The sequence below is a fragment of the Lepus europaeus genome, chromosome 7 (genome assembly GCF_033115175.1).
Source record: "Lepus europaeus isolate LE1 chromosome 7, mLepTim1.pri, whole genome shotgun sequence".
NCBI lineage: Eukaryota > Metazoa > Chordata > Mammalia > Lagomorpha > Leporidae > Lepus > Lepus europaeus.
The window spans coordinates 1,878,725-1,898,155 of NC_084833.1; the positions used below are offsets into that span (position 1 = coordinate 1,878,725).

Genomic DNA, 19,431 nt, shown 5'->3' on the forward strand with positions numbered 1-19,431 from the left:
GGCGGCGGCGGCGGCGGCGGCGGGGTCCGCGCAGCCATGGACTGGCTCATGGGGTGAGTCGGGGCCGCGGCCGCCCGGGCCGGGCAGGCGGCGGGGTCCGGCGCGGGCCGGGGTCCGCGCGGCGCGGGGTCCGGCGCGGGGGTCCCCAGGTCGCGCTGGCGCCCGCGCTGTGTGCGCAGGAGGCCGCGTGCCCCGGCGCCGCCGCGGGGCCTCGCTCCCGGTGCCGGCGCCCGGACGCGGCGGGGGCGCCCCTTCCGCGAGGGCCGAGGCGCCCCGCGGTGCGCGGACCCCGGGGCCAGCGGGCGCCGGGCCGGGGCGTGGCCGGCAGGGCGGCGCGGGGATGCGCGCGTTGACTCTTTTGCCCGGAGCAGCGAGAGGGGCCGGCACATCCGGGCCCGGCGGGAGCCGGGGAGCCGCCGGCCCCCAGAGGGAGGGCAGGGTGCTGGGGGCGCAGGCTCGCCCGGCTTCCCGCCCCTGGGTGGGCGCCGCACCCTGCTGGCCCCGGCGCGGGTGGAACCGGCGGGGCGCCCCGCTGTGCGCAGTGGGCTGGGGGCAGCGCCGGCTGCCCGCCCCGCGGCCCAGGGCTCCGCTGCTTTCTGCGGCCGCCGCGGGGGCTCCGTCAGAGGCCCCCTGGCCTGGGGGACGTCCACGCTTGGCGGTGTGTCGGGAAGCCCGGCTCCATCAGCTGGCTGTGTTGTCGAGCCCCGGAGCCTGGCTTTGTGCTTGTGTCCGAAAGGAAACAGGCCAGCAGGCGGCCGGCTTAAACTGGCCGAGGCCCGCGACCGACCGGGGAGGCTGCTGGGGGCCTGGCTTGGAACAGGTGTTCCTGCCGAGAGGGCCTGGGGGCCCCTGTGGGCGGTCAGAGGGGCTGAGGCCGGAGGGAGGGTGTCCTAGGGTGGGTGTGCGCTGGCATCGCCTGGCTTGCGAGTGAGTCTCGGGTTTGTAGCAGTTCCCGAAATGTGGGCCCAGTTTGGCTTTCCCCACCCGGTGGGCAGTTGCCAGGTGCAGCTCCGCCCCGAGAGGCTGTGCTCCTCTGCCGTGGGGGACGTGGGCTGAGCGGTCTGGGTCTGCCGTGCCCCTGCCCTCGGCCTGCTCCGTGTTTAGCCGGCCTCTCTGGAAGCAAGAAGCTGGAAGGCGGCGCAGGCCCACAGCCCCTCCCACGCTGGTCCTCGGCCCAGCTCGGGTCGGTGGGAGTGACGGGCCGACCCCTGCCCCGGGGCTGGCGTGCTCAGGGCCTCGGTCACCCGTGATCCTCTGACTGTCCAGAAGAACCAGGGCCGGGGTCATCGCTGACTGCTTCTTGATGTTTGTGTTGATTCGGGTCCATCCGGGCTCCCCCGGCAGCCTGCGCAGAGTGTACCGTTCCTGGTTTTACGGGTGGTTTTGAGGGGTCTCTGACCTAGTTCACCTCCTGTGACTGGGTGGGCTCTGCCCGGCAGAGCGGTCGTGGCCACGCGGTGGAAGGCCACGTCTGCCTGGCGTGGCGAGCGCCTTGTCCTCGGCAGGGCAGGGAGGCCCTGCCGGGAAACCTGCTCGGGAAGCCAGAACAAAGCCGTGCACGTCCAGACTTGGTGCAGCGCTCGCTCGCTGCTGGGGCTTTTCTGGATTGGGTGTGGCTCCGGCCGCTCCGGGCCCCTCCGTGGCGTGGCGTTGGGCTTGCTTTTGGAGTAGCTAATTAGACTTTCTTTCTCCCTGTGTTTTTCTTAGAAAGAGCGGTTTATAACTCGAAAAAGGTCGCTACCGCTTCTCGCACAGCAGGTCACAGGGCGTCGCGCTGCACCACAAGCGAGCCGACACCCAGGGAGACGTGGCCCTGCTCCCCGAGGGCCCGCCCGTGGCCGCTGAGGAGGACCGGTGTCGGGGCCGGGCCGGCGTTGGTCGGTGTGAGACACGAGGGCAGCTCACATTTATCCGGGAGGAAGCGCGGCCAGGAGCTCGCCAGCACCTGGGGCCGCAGGAGAGCAGACGCTTCCTCCGCTCTGGCTGATAGGAGGCAGCCGCAGGGCCGGCGGGGTGGGGCCCGCGGGGTGAGGGTTGCCGGGACAGGCCCGCCCTGGGCTCTCCCGGTGCTCCCCGAGCCGCGGGCCAGGGGCTTCCACAGGATGGGCGCAGAGTGGGGTGCAGCTGAAGCTGGACGCTGGCCTCCGGCGGCCAGCAGGCGCTTGTGAGATGGGCCTGGGCTGCCCGGCCTGCCTGGAGCTGCCTTCGGGAACTTGTGCCCCGTGCCCTGCCTCTGCGCGGGGACTGGGGGCTTGGTGGCTGTTTGATGAGCGCCTGGCTCATCAGCGTGTGAGGCCCCAGACTGAGTCTCTAGACTTTTTAAATGGGCTCGTGGAGGTAGAGCGCCCACACCGTGAGGTCCACGGGATCTGAGTGTGGAGTTCAGTGATTTTTAGTAGGATCACAGGGCCGTGCGGCCATCGGCACAGTCAGTCGTTAGAGCTTCGCCGTCTTCCCCGAGGAAGCCTCGCATGCGGGTGCGGCGGCTGCCGTCGCTCTCGTCTGCGGGCGTCTGGTGTGTGGGCCTGGCAGTGACACACGGCCTCTCGTGGCTGGCTCCCACCGAGTCCGCCCGTTGCCTGCGTCGACACTTCCACCCTGTGATTGCCAGGTGAGGGCCACGCGGGGACCGCTGTGCCTGCCGCGGGCCTCTTCCCCAGCCGACAGGTGTTTGGGCTGTGTGCACATTTTGTAGTCCTGGGTGGTGCTGCCGTGAACCCACCCTTTCCTGATGGCCAGCCACGGGCTCGGGGTTCCACGGTGGGCCCCCACTGCCCTGAGCCCGTCCGGTGCTGGGGTGAAGGGCCCCCTCCGGGTGGGGAAGGCGCAGTTCCCGCCTCGCACAGGTCCTCAGGCTGGTGGTGCGGGGAGTGGACGGGGCCTTGGAGAGTGCAGCGCACGGAGGGCTGTGGGCCAGGAGAGGCGTGCGCCTGACAGGCTTGGTTGCCGGATGGAAGGAGCCCTGGGTGGTCTCTGGGGCCTGGGGTAGCATCACGTTGCGATCCCCTGCTCTTGGGGACTGTGGTGGTGGTGGTGGGCGCCTGGTCACCCCCAGCCCCACACTGGTTTTCGTAGCAGCCGTGGAGCATCCTGGCACGGGTCCTCGAGGCTGGCAGGAGAGTGGCAGGTGTGAGCCTGCTACAAGTGCCCAGGAGCTCTGGGCGGGCGGGGGAGGGGGAGCTTGGCCTGCGCTCTCTGAGGCTCATCCGAGGCCGGAGCCCCCTGCCCAGGGGCTCTGTGGCTGGGCAGTGGGGGGAGCTTGGCCTGTGTTCTCTCTGAGGCGCATCCGAGGCCGGAGCCCCCTGCCCAGGGGCTCTGTGGCTGGGCAGTGGGGGGAGCTTGGCCTGTGTTCTCTCTGAGGTGCATCCGAGGCCGGAGCCCCCTGCCCAGGGGCTCTGTGGCTGGGCAGTGGGGGGAGCTTGGCCTGTGTTCTCTCTGAGGTGCATCCGAGGCCGGAGCCCCCTGCCCAGGGGCTCCTGCCTCCAGCTTTGTCCTGATGCGGCCACCACCAAGTGCTACCCCCATCCCGTCCCTGCTGCGCACCAGGCTTCTCCCCGGCGTCCTGGAAGAGCCAGCAGCGTGGGGGTGGGCTGCCTGCCGCACCTTCTCAGAGCTGGTGGGCTCTGCCAGGCTGTGCCCTTGGGAGCAGCTGGTGCCGGCCCGCTCGGCTGGCGTGGGAAGGTGCGGGTGACGTCCTCCTTCCAGGGCGCCCGCGTCCACGTTCCTGTGACCCCGCATTCCTGCCTTGTGCTGGCAGTGGCTCCCTCGGCCCGCTGCCTCGTGTCTGGCCCTAAGGCTCAGTCCGACGCGCCTGGGGGACCGCCTGCTGTGGGGGAGCCTGGCCCCTGGTCAGCCCCCAGGCACCGAGAGGGCACTGGCAGCCGTGCGGGCGGGGGTCCTGGCCTCCTGCCTTTGCAGGGGTGGGTGCCGCTCCCGGCTCTCTTGGCAGGGGTGCCTCCCATTCTTCGCCTTCGTGGTGTTTGTTTTTCTTTCTGCACAGGATTTCTCGTGGCCGGGGCACACCCACTGGTGTTCAGTGCAGTGCCGTAGCAGGGCCTGGGAACACGGAAGTAGAAACAATTGAAATAAAAATAAACGTGGAGGCTCAAGAGGAGGAGGAGGAGGTGGTTGGCAGGGTGCCCAGGCCACGAGCCAGCGTGGTCCCGCCGCACGTGGACCCAGGGTCCCCTGGAGGTCTCTGTCCCAGCAGTGTGCGGCTCTTCCTGGGCTGCGGGGCTGCTCAGCTCCTCCCCCCAGCTGTGGGTGCCCTGAAGAGCCCCGGCGTACCCTGGGTGCCCGTCTGTTCAGAGAGTCGTGCTGGGTGTGCTGCCGTGGCGGGGGCAGGGCTCCCACGAGGGTCTGCAGCAGCGTGCGGGGGGCTGGGCAGCCACCGTCCTCTCCCTGTGCTGACCTCGGGGTCAGGAGACTCGTCTTGCCGCTGTGCCCTGGGTGTCACGGCTGGTCACGGCGGGCTGAGCCTGCCCCTCGGGGAGCACTGCTGGGCTGCTGTCCTGGCGTCTGGCCCGTGTGCACCTGTTGGAGTGCCCGGCTCTGCTTTTCTGGGATGGCTCTCTGCACTACAGAGAGGGCCAGGCGGCCTGAGCCCGAGCAGGCCTGGGAGGGAGCCCAGGAGGCAGAACTGGTTCTGGCGTGGGTTGTGAGCCTCTGGTGTGAGCACGGCTTGTCTGCGTGGATCTGCTTGTGTGTGGCCCTGGCCTGGTGCATCCGGCCTGTGTCCCCTCTGCAGGGGAAGGCCTGTCCACTGGTGGGAGACACTGTAGGCTCAGCTCCAGCATGCCTGCTTTCTCCTCCCAAGCCGCCTGTGACGGAGGTGAGCCAGGACACTCGTGGTGAGCCGTGGTGTCGAGTCTGCAGGCGGCTCGCAGCCAGGTCTGCAGAGACGAGGGTGAGCACACACGTGTGCGGGGCAGAAGGGCTGCCGCTGGACTCGCAGGCTGGTTTTTCGGTGTTGCGGTCTGCGGTGGTCTTTGTTAGTACTTCTGATGGGTCTGTACTACTTGTGGATCGTTCCAAATTCAGCAGAGCCCAGGGAAGCCCACCCCGGGTCAGAGACTGCAGGTCCAGCCACAGTCACGCCTGAACACGCAGCAGAGCGCCGGCACGTGTGGGAGGGCAGGGAGTGGCACCGGGGCAGGAAGGGGCGCCTTGCTCGCTCAGGGTGACACCTGTCCTATGACAGTGTGTGTGAGTGTCATCAAAAACCAAGTTTTTGATACAAAAATTAATACAAAATAAACAAAACACCATATAGTGTTACATTGGGATGATCATAATTTAAAATTGTCCCTTTATGGGGCTGGCTTTGAGGCATAGCTGGTGAAGCCATTGTCTGCAGTGCCGGCATCCCATGTGGGTGCTGGTTCCTGTCCCAGCTGCTCCACTTCTCATCCAGCTCCCAGCTGTGGCCTGGGAGAGCAGCAGAGGATGGCCTCAGTGCTTGGGCCCCTGCACTCCCGTGGGAGACCCGGGTGTTCCTGGCTCCTGGCTTTGGACTGGCCCAGCCCTGGCCATTGTGGCCAGCTGGGGGAGTGGAAGGTTCTCTCTTTCTCTCTTTCTCCCTTTCTCTCTGTGACACTTTGAAACAAGCAAATAAAAATCTTAAAACACACACACATGAAACCTGTCCCTTTGTATTCTTGGGGGGTTTGTTCCTGGACCCCCGCAGGTACCAAACCCTGCAGGTGCTCTAGCCCCTCAAGTGAGACAGCTGATGCCCTCCCCCACCCCCGCCCCAGTGTGCAGCGCGGGCATGGTTGTCAAGCTGTGTTTAGGGACGGGTGCGGTCCAGCGCAAAGCGCAGTTTGTTTGTTGAGTGCTTTGTGCCTGTGGTGGGTTGAACCTACAGTGGAGCCCTGTAGTACGTTTAACCCAGCCACCAACTGCCGCCGGCTGCAGCAGCTCCCAGGCCTGTCCTGAGGCCACCTCGGGCCTCTGCGGGGTGCAGCAGCGCCGAGCACCCAGGCTCGGTGCACAGTGCTTTGGCTGCCAGGTCAGGGGTCTGTCGGCTGGAGGGGTCCCGAGGAGGCGGTGCCGAGCGCAGAGAGTCTGCTGTGGCCCCGCCCTCCCGCCAGCCCTGGATTTGGTTCTTGTTGACACGCCGGCTCCTGAGTGTTCTAGACAACTTTCCCTCTCAGCCCGCCTTCCGCTCCCGTGCAGTGGTTGCACTACTGGCCGTCACGCTGAGGTCCCCAAGCAGAGCTCTGCCGCCCGTTCCACGGCCGGTGGGGTGAGCTGGCTTCTGTGCCTCTGCCAGCACAGCCACCCTTCTCTGCACCCCTGGGGAGCCTGCCCTCGTGCCAGGAACGGGCCCCTGCGGGCCCCCCGGGGTCAGCCCCTTTCCTCTGTCCCCTGACTCCTGGGTGGGGTGTGGCCCCCTTCCCTGCACTCGCCTCCTCCAGCCTCCAGTTTTCCTTAGTCTGCGCTCCCCTCGAGGTTCTGTAGAGCCAGTCCTGGCTTGGGGGTCAGGGTGTGGCCAGGGCAAGGTGGACATGCCCTCGGGAAGACCCTCGCTTTGGAACAGGCCATGTGCCCAGGTGGGGCCCCTCTGGTGGGGGAACAGTCCCTTGGGCCCGCATTGAGGGTGCGTAGAGGCTGCCCCACGCCCAGCCCCTGGGTGTCTTCTCAGGGCAGTGGTGACGGAGTGACTGCCCCTGGCCGGTCTTTGCACCTGGACTCCTCCTGGCCGCTGTGCCGGGAGCACCGTGAACTCCAGACCTGACGGCGGCACAGGTCACAGCGTCTCTGCTTTGTTCTGTGCAGCCCCAGCACTGCCATGAGCCTGGAGGGCCGCCCGGGGGAGCCCAGGGGAGCGGGCCTGTGTCGGGCAGCCGGTGAGAAGGCAGAGGGCCGCCCGGGGGAGCCCAGGGGAGCAAGCCTGTGTTGGGTAACCGGGAGAAGGCAGAGAGCCGCCCTCCGGCCAGGGGGAGCCCAGGGGAGCGGGCCTGTGTCGGGCAGCCGGGAGAAGGCAGAGAGCCGCCCTCCGGCCAGGGGGAGCGGGCCAGTGTTGGGCAGCTGGTGAGAAGGCAGAGGGCTGCCCTCCGCCCAGGGGGAGCCCAGGAGGAGCGGGCCTGTGTCGGGCAGCCGGGAGAAGGCGAGAGCTGTCCTCCGCCCAGGGGAGCAGGCCTGTGTTGGGCAGCCGGTGAGAAGGCAGAGGGCCGCCCTCCAGTCAGGGGGAGCCCAGGAGGAGCGGGCCTGTGTCGGGCAGCCGGTGAGAAGGCAGAGGGCCGCCCGGGGGAGCCCAGGAGGAGCAGGCCTGTGTCGGGCAGCCGGGAGAAGGCGAGAGCTACCCTCCAGTCAGGGGAGCCCAGGAGGAGCGGGCCTGTGTCGGGCAGCCGGGAGAAGGCGAGAGCTGCCCTCCAGTCAGGGGGAGCCCAGGGGAGCAGGCCTGTGTCGGGCAGCCGGGAGAAGGCGAGAGCTGCCCTCCGGCCAGGGGGAGCAGGCCTGTGTCGGGCAGCCGGGAGAAGGCGAGAGCTGCCCTCCGGCCAGGGGGAGCAGGCCTGTGTTGGGCAGCCGGGAGAAGGCGAGAGCTGCCCTCTGGCCAGGGGGAGCGGGCCTGTGTCGGGCAGCCGGGAGAAGGCGGGAGCTGCCCTCCCAGCCCGGCAGTGTTGGAGGCCACGGACGTCTCTTGGTGGCCGTGATTACGCCCGCGGATGGCGCCTTAGCTTGGCGTCTTGGTTCTTTCCAAGCAGGAGGCTTAGGGAGACTGCCGCACGGTGTGTGACGTCCACTGCGGGGTGGGCGGGGCCACGTGCCGAGCTCCTTGTGCTCCGCGTCACCTGTGCTGTCCTGTCCCCAGTGCATTGCGCCCGGCTTCCGAATGCCACGGAGCGTTAAAACAATTAGTCAGTTAATCATGTTTGAAAGGCAGGAAAGAGAAGGAAAGATCTGTCCGCTGGTTCACTTCCCAAACGCCTGCAAGAGTTGGGGCCAGGCCAGTCCAAAGCTGGGAGCCAGAAACTCGATCCGGTCTCCCTGTGGGTAGCGCAGACCCAGGGACTTGAGCCCTTACCGCTGTCACCGGCTGCCTCCCAGGGTGCACAGGGAGCTGGAATTGGAGCAGAGCTGGGACTCAAACCAAGCACTCCCTGCGGGGTGTGGCTGCCCAGCCGGCTTCTTAGCTGCTGTGCCACACGCCTGCCTGGAGATGGCCTCTGGGAGCCCTTGGGCTGTGCTGTGGGAGCGGGGTGGGCTGTCGTGGACGGGTAGTGTGGGAAACCCAGCTGGGGAGGAACGGAGAGGGTACCATCCAGCACCCAGGGACTGCGGGTAGCCTGGGCCCAGCTGCCTGTCACCTTGAAGCTTCTAACGTGAACCTGCCTCGCGGGCTTTTCCCGAGGCGGCCCCTTCCCTGCTCAGGTCCTGCTGGTAGGCGCCCAGGCCTGCGGCAGTGAGGGCGCTGCCAGTGGGCTGGCTCCGGCAGTGGGGAGGTGGAGCCGAGCTGCGTCCCTCCAGGGCCTGCCGGTGGGACAGGTGCAGCTCTGGCTGCCACCCGGGGCCAGCAGAACTGAACACTGGGTGTGAACTGACTTGTGTTCCTGCCCGAGAAGCTGAGAGCCCCGAGCCAGGGCCGCAGCACGAGCTGCCCTCTAGGGAGGCTGCTCAGGCAGCGCCCTGTGTGGGAAGAGCTGAGTGCGGGTCACTGGATGAGCAGACTCATGGTGCAGTGCTTCCCACATGGCCTGGGCAGGATGGGAGCAGTGCCTCACCCCGGAGCTGAGCCCGCAGCCCAGAGCCCTCACCGCCTGGGGCTGAGCCCGCAGCCCAGTGCCCGGTGCCCTCACCGCCTGGGGCTGAGCCTGCAGCCCAGTGCCCGGTGCCCTCCCCGCCTGGGGCTGAGCCCGCAGCCCAGTGCCCGGTGCCCTCACCACCTGGGGCTGAGCCTGCAGCCCAGTGCCCAGTGCCCTCCCCGCCTGGGGCTGAGCCCACAGCCCAGTGCCCTCACCGCCTGGGGCTGAGCCTGCAGCCCAGTGCCCGGTGCCCTCCCCGCCTGGGGCTGAGCCCGCAGCCCAGTGCCCTCACGGCCTGGGGCTGAGCCCGCAGCCCAGTGCCCTCCCCGCCTGGGGCTGAGCCCGCAGCCCAGTGCCCGGTGCCCTCCCCGCCTGGGGCTGAGCCCGCAGCCCAGTGCCCGGTGCCCTCCCCGCCTGGGGCTGAGCCCGCAGCCCAGTGCCCGGTGCCCTCACCGCCTGGGGCTGAGCCTGCAGCCCAGTGCCCAGTGCCCTCCCCGCCTGGGGCTGAGCCGGCAGCCCAGTGCCCTCACCACCTGGGGCTGAGCCCGCAGCCCAGTGCCCTCCCCGCCTGGGGCTGAGCCCGCAGCCCAGTGCCCGGTGCCCTCCCCGCCTGGGGCTGAGCCCGCAGCCCAGTGCCCTCACCGCCTGGGGCTGAGCCCGCAGCCCAGTGCCCTCACCGCCTGGGGCTGAGCCCGCAGCCCAGTGCCCGGTGCCCTCACCGCCTGGGGCTGAGCCCGCAGCCCAGAGCCCGGTGCCCTCACCGCCTGGGGCTGAGCCCGCAGCCCAGTGCCCGGTGCCCTCACCGCCTGGGGCTGAGCCCACAGCCCAGTGCCCTCCCCGCCTGGGGCTGAGCCTGCAACCCAGTGCCCTCCCCGCCTGGGGCTGAGCCTGCAACCCAGTGCCCGGTGCCCTCCCCGCCTGAGGCTGAGCCCGCAGCCCAGTGCCCGGTGCCCTCACCGCCTGGGGCTGAGCCCGCAGCCCAGTGCCCGGTGCCCTCACCGCCTGGGGCTGAGCCTACAGCCCAGTGCCCAGTGCCCTCCCCGCCTGGGGCTGAGCCCGCAGCCCAGTGCCCTCACCGCCTGGGGCTGAGCCTGCAGCCCAGTGCCCAGTGCCCTCCCCGCCTGGGGCTGAGCCCGCAGCCCAGTGCCCTCACCGCCTGGGGCTGAGCCTGCAGCCCAGTGCCCGGTGCCCTCCCCGCCTGGGGCTGAGCCCGCAGCCCAGTGCCCGGTGCCCTCACCGCCTGGGGCTGAGCCCGCAGCCCAGTGCCCGGTGCCCTCCCCGCCTGGGGCTGAGCCCGCAGCCCAGTGCCCGGTGCCCTCACCGCCTGGGGCTGAGCCCACAGCCCAGTGCCCTCCCCGCCTGGGGCTGAGCCTGCAGCCCAGTGCCCTCCCCGCCTGGGGCTGAGCCCGCAGCCCAGTGCCCGGTGCCCTCCCCGCCTGGGGCTGAGCCCGCAGCCCAGTGCCCGGTGCCCTCACCGCCTGGGGCTGAGCCCACAGCCCAGTGCCCTCCCCGCCTGGGGCTGAGCCTGCAACCCAGTGCCCGGTGCCCTCCCCGCCTGGGGCTGAGCCCGCAGCCCAGTGCCCGGTGCCCTCACCGCCTGGGGCTGAGCCCGCAGCCCAGTGCCCGGTGCCCTCCCCGCCTGGGGCTGAGCCCGCAGCCCAGTGCCCGGTGCCCTCCCCGCCTGGGGCTGAGCCCGCAGCCCAGTGCCCGGTGCCCTCCCCGCCTGGGGCTGAGCCTGCAGCCCAGTGCCCTCACCGCCTGGGGCTGAGCCCGCAGCCCAGAGCCCGGTGCCCTCCCCGCCTGGGGCTGAGCCCGCAGCCCAGTGCCCGGTGCCCTCACCGCCTGGGGCTGAGCCCGCAGCCCAGTGCCCGGTGCCCTCCCCGCCTGGGGCTGAGCCCGCAGCCCAGTGCCCGGTGCCCTCACCGCCTGGGGCTGAGCCCGCAGCCCAGTGCCCGGTGCCCTCACCGCCTGGGGCTGAGCCCACAGCCCAGTGCCCTCACCGCCTGGGGCTGAGCCTGCAGCCCAGTGCCCGGTGCCCTCCCCGCCTGGGGCTGAGCCCGCAGCCCAGTGCCCGGTGCCCTCCCCGCCTGGGGCTGAGCCCGCAGCCCAGTGCCCGGTGCCCTCACCACTTAGGGCTGAGCCCGCAGCCCCGTGGTGGAGAAGAGGCGGCGGAGTCTTGTAAGACGGGCTCTGGGACAGACAGCTGCCTCATCTGCTCTCCCCGGGGTCTCTTCCTCGCTCCTCTCTTCTTTGACCACCCTGCCCCCTCCCTCCCACACGTTGCCAGAACTGTGTGCCTGGTTCCTCTGTCGGGAAGCTCAGGTCCGGCCGGCGCTCGGGACCCCGTACGTGCCGGTGCCAGCTGGCCCCGTTTGCTCCGAGTGCGGCCACGCAGAGTCTGGGCAGGCTTCTCAAAGTCCCTCTTGGGGAACACCTGTCCTCAGAGCTGGCCAGGTGAGCTGGGGAAGCCTCTGACAAACGCCAGGGTCCTGGTGGAAGCTCAGTGGCCAGCGGGGGCTGGGGCCCCTGAGCAGCCCACGTGAGATCACCACCGTGGCCAGCGGGGGCTGGGGCCCCTGAGCAGCCCCTGTGAGATCACCGCCGTGGCCAGCGGGGGCTGGGGCCCCTGAGCAGCCCCCGTGAGATCACCGCCGTGGCCAGCGGGGGCTGGGGCCCCTGAGCAGCCCCCGTGAGATCACCGCCGTGGCCAGCGGGGGCTGGGGCCCCTGAGCAGCCCCCGTGAGATCACCGCCGTGGGCTCTCTTGGCCTCTACCACCCACAGTGCCCCGAGACACTCAGGCCGTGCACCACAGGGGCAGAGCTGTCTGCTCCCAGTCCTGCTTTGTCCTCTCCGAACTGCTGGAGGGTGGCTGGGCAAGGGGTTCCCAGGCGCGCTGCTACGGATCCCCAGAGCTGACCGTTGGACAGCCCTGGCCTGGCACCCCTGCTGGTGCTCCGTGAGGCCTTGTTCTCCCTGCCTCTTGGTATTTTCACACTCGCGGATACTCTTTGCACATTCTGAGCTCTCAGCACGGCGATCGGGCCCAGAGCTTGGGGGGCGCACGGCCAGACCGGCCCTGGGTGGCACCCACACGCCGGTATGCAGCTGGGGCCGTCGGGAGCTCTGTCTCCCGGGGACTGCGGCTCCCTCCTATGGCAGCCGTGTTTTCCGGGGGCCCTGGGAGACGCGCTAGGGCCGGCCTCTGCGGTGGGCACGGGGTGGCACCGGGCGGGGGCGGCTAGACCTCCTGGTTGCGCCCTTGGCATCGGGAAATGGGCGCACAGGCTTAGGTGTGCTGCTGGTGGCCTGTCCTTGGCTCCGTACCCTCAGCAGGAAGCTTAAAAGGCCTTGTTCTTAAAATCTTTATTTCCAGGCACATTCTGCTGTGTCTGTGGGGAAAACCTGTGCCGTCCTGGCTGAGGGAGTGGGGGTTGCTGGGTGGGCTCATCCCTGCCGGCTGCTGCGGCGTCCGCTCGGTGCAGCAGCATGCGGCCTCGGCTCTGCCGTGCCCCTGCAGAGCCACACGGGGCCGTCACGGCCGTGTCCTCCCGCCTCCTTCTGGGTGGGAAAGCTGGCACAGTGGAGCGGGGCAGCAGTGCCTGGGCTGTGGCTCTGCCGCCTCCGTCGCCGCCCGCGCCACCGTCTCGTTGGTGCTGGTTTTTCCCATCAGCACATGGGTGTGCTGGCTCCTGAGGACTGGCTGTTGCCAAGATCTTGGCGAGGCCCTGGGTTCACCGGCAGAGTGCCCTCTGCCTCCTGAGAGGGCGCCGTGTGCCAGGCCCTGCTGCCGTTCTCCCTGTGGAGCTGGGACTTGGGGTCCCAGCATGCCTCGGTGCATCTCGTAGCCCGTTCACCGGAGCATCTGGAAGTGTGAGCTCTGGCTGCTCGGCCCGGGCATCTGAGCTGGACAACGTCCTGGAGCCCCCAGCAGGGGGACTAGAACCCACCCTGCACTGGCAAGGGTGCCTGGGCTCCAGGGCTCTGGCCAGTGTCACGTGGTGGCCGATGGCTGTCCCACACTCCCCACCCAGTGTGGCTACCAGACAGGCGCGTGCACCTGCTGTGTGTGGCGGTCACTGGAGCAGGTGGGCTCATGTCACAGCAGAGCCTCTCTGCCCGCTAGCACAGCCAGGACACGGGACTGTCGGGTTCCATCTCGCCGCCCCGGGAGGAGGTGCTGGCCCATCTGCCACACAGGTGTGACACTGGGTTGTATGCCAGGCCTCTGGGCCTCCCATGCTTGCTCCTGCCATGAGGGGACAGGGCCCCATCCTGCTGCCTCCGTGCTGGTGCTGTGGTCCCAGGAGCAGGTGTGCCAGGGAGCCTCACTGGCCACCGTCTGCTAGGCAAGAGGAGCTCTCCCGGGGTTTGTGGGAACTGTGGGTGGTGTGGGTGCTGGCTTCAGGTTGGCTGTGCCCCCCGCAGGTGTGGTGAGGGTCAGGCCGTGCGCGGGGACTGCCCTCACCTCCGCCTGCTCCGCGGCCCTGGGCTCCCTCCGTGGCCCCCACCTGCTGACCGTCCACTCAGGTGGCTGCACCCACAGCCCTGGGCTGTGAGGTTGACCTGCACCGCAGTGGGAGTGCCCGAGGCTGTGCTGGCGCTCTCTGCCTGTGGTTTCATTTCTGATCAGAATAATGAAATGCCTAAAATGAGCTTGCAGCCTCTGGAGTAGAGACCGAACCTTTGGAGGGTCCTGGCTGAGAGGGCCCGAGACCCGGCGGTGGGCTCCGTGCCCCGGGCTGTGTCCTGTGCGGGGCCTCATCCAGAAGCGGTCAGGGCCGCAGGTACACGGGCTCCCTGGCAGCCCTCGGAGCCTGGCCTGACCGGGACGGAGGGCCGCTCTGTCCTTCCCCGAGTCAGGTTCCTCCCAGGTCACCGGAGGCGGGACTCCTCCTGCTAAGAGATCCTTTGATGGCCTCCCGATCGCCTGTGGGTGGAGGTTTGGGGACTGCCGCTGCCACGTGGCAGCTGCTACAGAGGACGGTGGACTTACTGCTGGGGGCTGTGCGTGCCCCACACTGACGCCCGCGTGGCTGAGACGCCGCAGCGCGGAGAGCGGCAACCCACCCAGGGCTCACAGGTGGCGCTGGAGTCTGCAGGTCGTCTTTCAAGCTGAGATGTCGCAGCCTCACGTGCAGGCTGGCGAGGGGCTGAGATCCTGGCACACGTGTTGGGGAGGAGAAGCCGTGACCCCGGGGTCAGCCGGGGAAAGAGCAGGGTGTGAGGTGTGGGGTCCAGGTAAGCAGTCACGCCCGGCTCACGCCTCACGCCGCATGCAGAACGTGCGGCTGGGGAGCACTGCCGATGTGCGTGAAGCGTGACCTGGGTTGGGCCAGGCGGTGAGCGGTGTCGTCCGAGCAGGGTCGTGCTGGTCTCCGGATGAAGCGGGGCGTCGGGCTTCGTTCCACCAGCTCCTTTTGCTTTCAGCGTGGCCACTCGAGGGCCTGAGATCCCGCACGGCCTGGCCTACGGTTTGTGCTCGTGTCTGCCACACGGCCCTAGGGCGGAGGAAGGGCCCCAGAGCCGTGAGCCCAAGCGGCTGTTCCATTAGGACGAGGCAGGCCCCGCCCGGGGACGGGGGAGGCTTGGAGACCGAGAGGTCGGGCCCTGCTTCCCAGGGAGGCACCGGCTCCTGTCCAGGAACAGGCCTCGCCTCGCGGTGCCTGGGCGAGCCAGAGAAGCCCTCTGTCTGCGGCTCTGCACCACGGGCTGTCGCCGTCCAGTGGAGGTCGCCAGATGGAGTGGGCATGCATTCGGCCTCCTGCTGCCGTGTGGGCTCTGTGGCAGACGTGGCCGGGTCCGTGGTTACCTGAGGCCGCACACGGCATCGCCCCGTGTCTGGAGCAGCCGACTAGGGAGGATGTGGCATGACCTGTTCTCTGTGGCAGGGGCGGGGGCTTCTCGGCCGCCTGGGAGCTGTGGGGCGCACAGAGCGGGCGGCGGCCTGGGGTTTGGGCAGGGACCGCGCCCGTGTGTCTGCAGGCGAGTCAAGGTCTGGCTCCTTTCTCCGGGCCTGCATTTGTCCCACGCGTGTTCCTCAGTGCTCACGTGGTGGTGGCACGGGAGGGCAGGGGTGGCTGGGCTGGAGCAGGATCCCCCACCCCACTCCAGGCCGCACCGCAGCAGCCGAGGGTGCGGCCCCAGCAGACATTGCCCACGGCGTCCTCTGAGCTTTGCCGTGGACCGTGCCAGACGCAGCCGCAGCGGAGAGCGAGGTAGGCAGGGTCTGCTCAGCCAGCTCAGAGCTCCCCCACCCCGCAGAGGACTTGTTCTTGGGAAGCACCGTCACAGCGCATTTCGCACCTGGAGCAGTGGCACACCTGTCACTGTCCACGGCCCCCAAGTCCCTGCCGCCACGGCCCTGCTTTTTAATCCCTGGTTTCTTCCCCCTGCCTCTCGGTTTGTCACTTCCTGTTCTCTCCCCGCCCCGCCCCCTCTGATTCTTTCCCTCCTGTCCTTTACCAACCCTGAGCGTGAAGGAGTTGATTGTGCTTTTGTCAGAGGGGCCGCTGGGCGCCCACACGCAGCCACGTGCGGTGTGGCCACAGTGTCAGTGGCCAGTGGCGGGCGCTTGTGCAGCAGGGGGCCTGTGGGAGTATAGCAGTGGAAGAGGGGACAGTGCTGGTAACACATTGCGGCACGACCCGTGTGTGCATGTGCGAGAGACGCTGCTGTAGATCCGTCTGCACTGCCGGTTGCAGAACCGTGCGGCCATGTTGTGTGCGGCGGGTCGTGGTTGGCTGTGCGCTGGTCTGTGTCTGCCGTGCTCCGTTTTGCAGTGTTCAGGTCAGGTTCTTGCTGCATGCCAGCCGCAGCCGGGTGCCATTTTCTCCTGGGATGTCGGCATCCCTTACACTGCTTCCGGGGCAGTGGAGGAGTCACACCTGGGGAGATCCCAAGGGTGGCCGGTGCTGCTGCTCACGGCTGAGCTCGCCGCGGGGCCCTGTCCCTCTCGTCCTGTCTGTCCTCAGATCGTGGGCTGAGAAGCTCCGGGCGCTACTGGCCCTGCTGGCCCCCCATCTCCTGGGAGGCGACGTAGCTGCTCTGTCCGTGCCCGGGCAGTGGGAGCAGCCAGGCCTGGGGCTGATCAGCGTTCCCATTTGACAGGTGGAAACGAACCCCAGGGAGGTTAGGTTGCGGGTGGCACCCTGGAGCCCCCACCGCCCGCAGTGCCGGGAAGCAGCTAACCACGTCACTGCCCCCTCCAGGACTTCTGGCCGGGAGTGGCAAGAGTGGGCCTAGGGGCCGGGGGGCCCAGAGCCTGCAGGGCTGATGGGAGGAGAGGGACAGACAGAGGGCAAGGACAGGCAATGCCTGCGGCTACTTTCTGTCCCCAGGTTGGGGGGTGCCGAGTGGGCTGCGCCCCGTCTCCACCAGAGGGCGCTGCTGGCTGCCAGGCTCCTGCGACCTAGGAGAAGACAGAGGAATCAAGGTGCCATGGTCAGAGGAGCCTGCCCACTGGGGTGGGACCCCCGCCCCATGAGCACCTGGTCACCCGTGGCCGTGTGGTAGGTGGTATGAGGGCCGAGGAAGGCTCTGTGTGCTGGGAACACGCGGAGCGCCTGGCTGAGCCCAGCAGGGCTGTGCTGGAGCCCCGTGTGCTGCGCAGTGGCAGGGGAGGTCCCTGTGCTCATCTGCCGCCGGCGGCGACAGGGAGAGGCGTTGTTCGCTTCCTGGGCTGTCTCTGCCTGGGTGACTGCCCCCTGGGGCTGGCGTCTCGTGTGAGGGACCTCGGCGGCCTGTAACCACCGTCCTCCCTGTAGGGACGAGGGCCCCCCGGATGCAGCCTGTGCCCCCGTGTCCGGCCCTCCCCTGGAGCTCTGGGCTCGGGAGGGGGTGCTGGGGGTGCCTTCATTCTGTCCTGCAGTTGGCCTTGAGTTAAGGCTTCATGCCTGAAGATCGCGCCCTGTCTGCGTCCTGCCCGCCCTCGTGGCGCCGGGTGGGCTGCGTCCGCTCCTCGGGGGCGTGTCGCACCCCTCCCACGTCCCCAGGAGCCATGTCCTGCCCTGTGGGACTCTGGATTCAGTCAGCTGGTATCAGATCTGAGTTCCTTCAGCAGATCTCTGGGGAAACGGCTGTTTTGGTGGTGTTGTCTTTGAAAGGTAGAGAGACAGAGAGCTCTCCCATCCGCTGCGACTGTCCAGCCAGGGCTGCTGGACAGGGCCAAAGCCAGGGGCCTGGCGCTGCGTCTGGGTCTCCCACATTGGAGGCAAGCGTCAGCGTACTCCCGCCACCTCCTGCTGCCTTCCTAGGCACGTTAGCTGGGAGCTGGATTGGAAGTGGAGCAGCCGGGACTGGAACTGGCTTGGGTGTGGATGCTGGTGTCCTGGGTGGTGGCCTAACCCACTGCACAACGCCCACCTCGAAAAGGCTGTTTCGAAGCCTTGAGCCAGGATGTGGGCTGTAGTCCATGCCCTGGGCAGGATGGGATCTTGTTGACCTTCAGGGTTGGGACCAGCCGTGGGTGGGCGGGTGAGCGGGTGAACGGGAGGGCAGGGCTCTCCTCAGGCCTCTTGGCCGGCTGGTGGGGTGGTGGTGCTGTGGGGAGGGCTGGTGGAGTCCATCGTGCCGCAGCAGGGGACTTCCTGCAGCCTGGTGTGCTGTGTGTGGACAGACGGTGCTCCTGTTGGGATTCTGTGTGGGCACCCTCTGTTCTCACGGGCCCCTCCCGGGAGTGGGGGTGTCATCTCAGCGCCGGGCTCTTGGGGAACCTGAAGTGTGGGCCGGCACACCCTGCTCTGGCTTCGCCTCACTTCCCGTCACCTGGAATGGAAGGTGCTCCCACATCTGCCGCCTTCCCTCCAACCCCTGGGGGCCTCTGGGGTGGCCTGCCTGCTGCCTGCGGTGGATGAGCTGGGGCCGTGGCAGGCCCGGACCCAGCAGCGTGGCTCCTGTCGATGCGGGGCCCAGCTTTGTGGTTGGCTCCCCTTCTGTGATGCTGTAGCCCAGGCCAGCACTTCCTGTGCTCCCAGCATGGGGCTGCTGGTCTGCGGGCTGCGCACAGCTGAGCACCAAAGGGCGCGTGTGACCCCGACCCCGGCCCAGGGCTGTGGGCTGCGGACCCTGTCCGTGTGTCTGTTGCCCAGGCTACTCTGTGTGCATTTTCGTAATGAAAGGTTGTCTCTGACCGTGTTTCAGCTCTTCTGAAAAACCGTCGGTGATCCAGGTGTTGCCCAGAGCCTGCGGGGGGTTGCCGTGTGGCGGCCCCCTTGGCCAGTGCGTCCGTGAGGGGCTGGGACTGGAGAGGCCGCAGCAGGAGCACGGCGGGCCGGGCGGCGGCCGCTTCTCACCAGCACAGCCCGCGTGGGGCTGCCGCTGCGTCCTGTGGGGCTGAGCCGGGGCTAAATTTTGCAGCTGAGGTTTTTATACCAGCGGGGGAGGGCGGGGCAGCTTGGCAGGGCCCTGCGCCGCCCTTTCCCAGGCAGCCCGGATGCCAGGCGACGGGCAGGGCCCCGCCTGCCCTGCTGTGAGAGGCCTGGCTATTCATAGCCCGTGCCTCCTGGGCGGTGGCCAGGTCTGCAACCCACCTGGGACCTGCGCTCTGCAGGTTGTGAGGCAGCCCGTCCCTTGCCTATGCCAGCCAACAAGTCAGCTTTGCCCGGGGTGGGGGATGAGCCCAGCTGGACCCCGTGGGCCCCTTGCCTGACCCCTGGGCCAGAGGTCAGCTGTGGCCAGGGCCAAGTGGGATGACGGGGCAGACTGCAGCAGCCACGGCGGTCACTCAGACGTCCGCTTGGCGTGGACCTGAGCCGGCCGGCCGAGGGTGGTGTCTTTCGGCCTCCTGGCTTTCCTGTCCTGATTGTGCCCGACAGCTGTTCCCCACAACCTCACCCCCGCAGTGGGCCCTGTGCGCGGGGGCGTGGTCTGAGGGCCAGGCCTGCTGCTGGGGCTGGAGAGCCCTGGCTCTCCTTCCATCCCTTCCCACGTCCCGGCCTCCGCGCAGCTCCTCCGGCTCCCGTGGGCCCGTGCGGTTCAGCGTGGCTGTGGGAGAGGCCACCCTGTGCCGGCTTCCCAGGGCTCTGTGTGTAAGGGACTCGAGTGATTTTCGCTTGGCTGTGGGTGTCGCTGGGGTTTCTCTCTCTGCTGTCGGGGTGCGGGGGCAGGCGCGCTGCCTCCCCTGGGGAGTGGGAGCTGACGGCCCTGGCCATGGTCTGCTCCCCTTCCGGGGTGGGCAGCGTGGAGGCTCCGAGCCGAGCGGGAGCCCTGCACTCGGGGCCAGCCCTTGCTCCGGGCGCAGTGACCTGCGTGCTGTCTTGGTGACGCCAACCTTTTTGTTAAATTTTCTGTTTTTCTGGTAGGAGAGTCAGCTCAGCTCTGCCTCGGGGATTCTGCAGACTGTACTGTTGTGTCTTTATTGTTGGTCTCGTTGTTGAATCTGCTGTTCTGTCCCGTGACGTCTCATTTCAGATATTCTGGCCTTCAGTTCTAAACTTCTGTGTAATCTCTTTCGGGGTTTCCGTGCCTTTTTTGAAAGTCTTGGTCTTTTTGCTTCCTTTCAAGCCTTTGGTGCACCTGCTGCCCGTGGCCTGCCTCTCCCTGTGTTTCTTGCTGGGAGGTGCTGTTTGTGTTCTCTCCCTCTCCCCACCCCTGTCTGTCACTCTGCCTTTCAGATAAATCTGTCTTTTTTAAAGAACTCTTCTTAAGTGACTTTGTCTCTGTGATTTTTTTTAACTATTTATGTA

The 19,431-nt window shown here is 68.2% G+C and overlaps 1 protein-coding gene across 1 annotated transcript in view; it reads left to right on the forward strand.

Annotated features, from left to right (window-relative positions):
• MOB2 (MOB kinase activator 2) overlaps nucleotides 1–19,431 on the forward strand; it is a 34,550-nt gene continuing 15,119 nt past the window's right edge. The window contains exon 1 of the mRNA XM_062195664.1: nucleotides 1–53. Within this exon, the coding sequence (XP_062051648.1) occupies nucleotides 37–53 (17 nt within the window). The 5' untranslated portion in view covers nucleotides 1–36. The remainder of the gene's footprint in view (nucleotides 54–19,431) is intronic.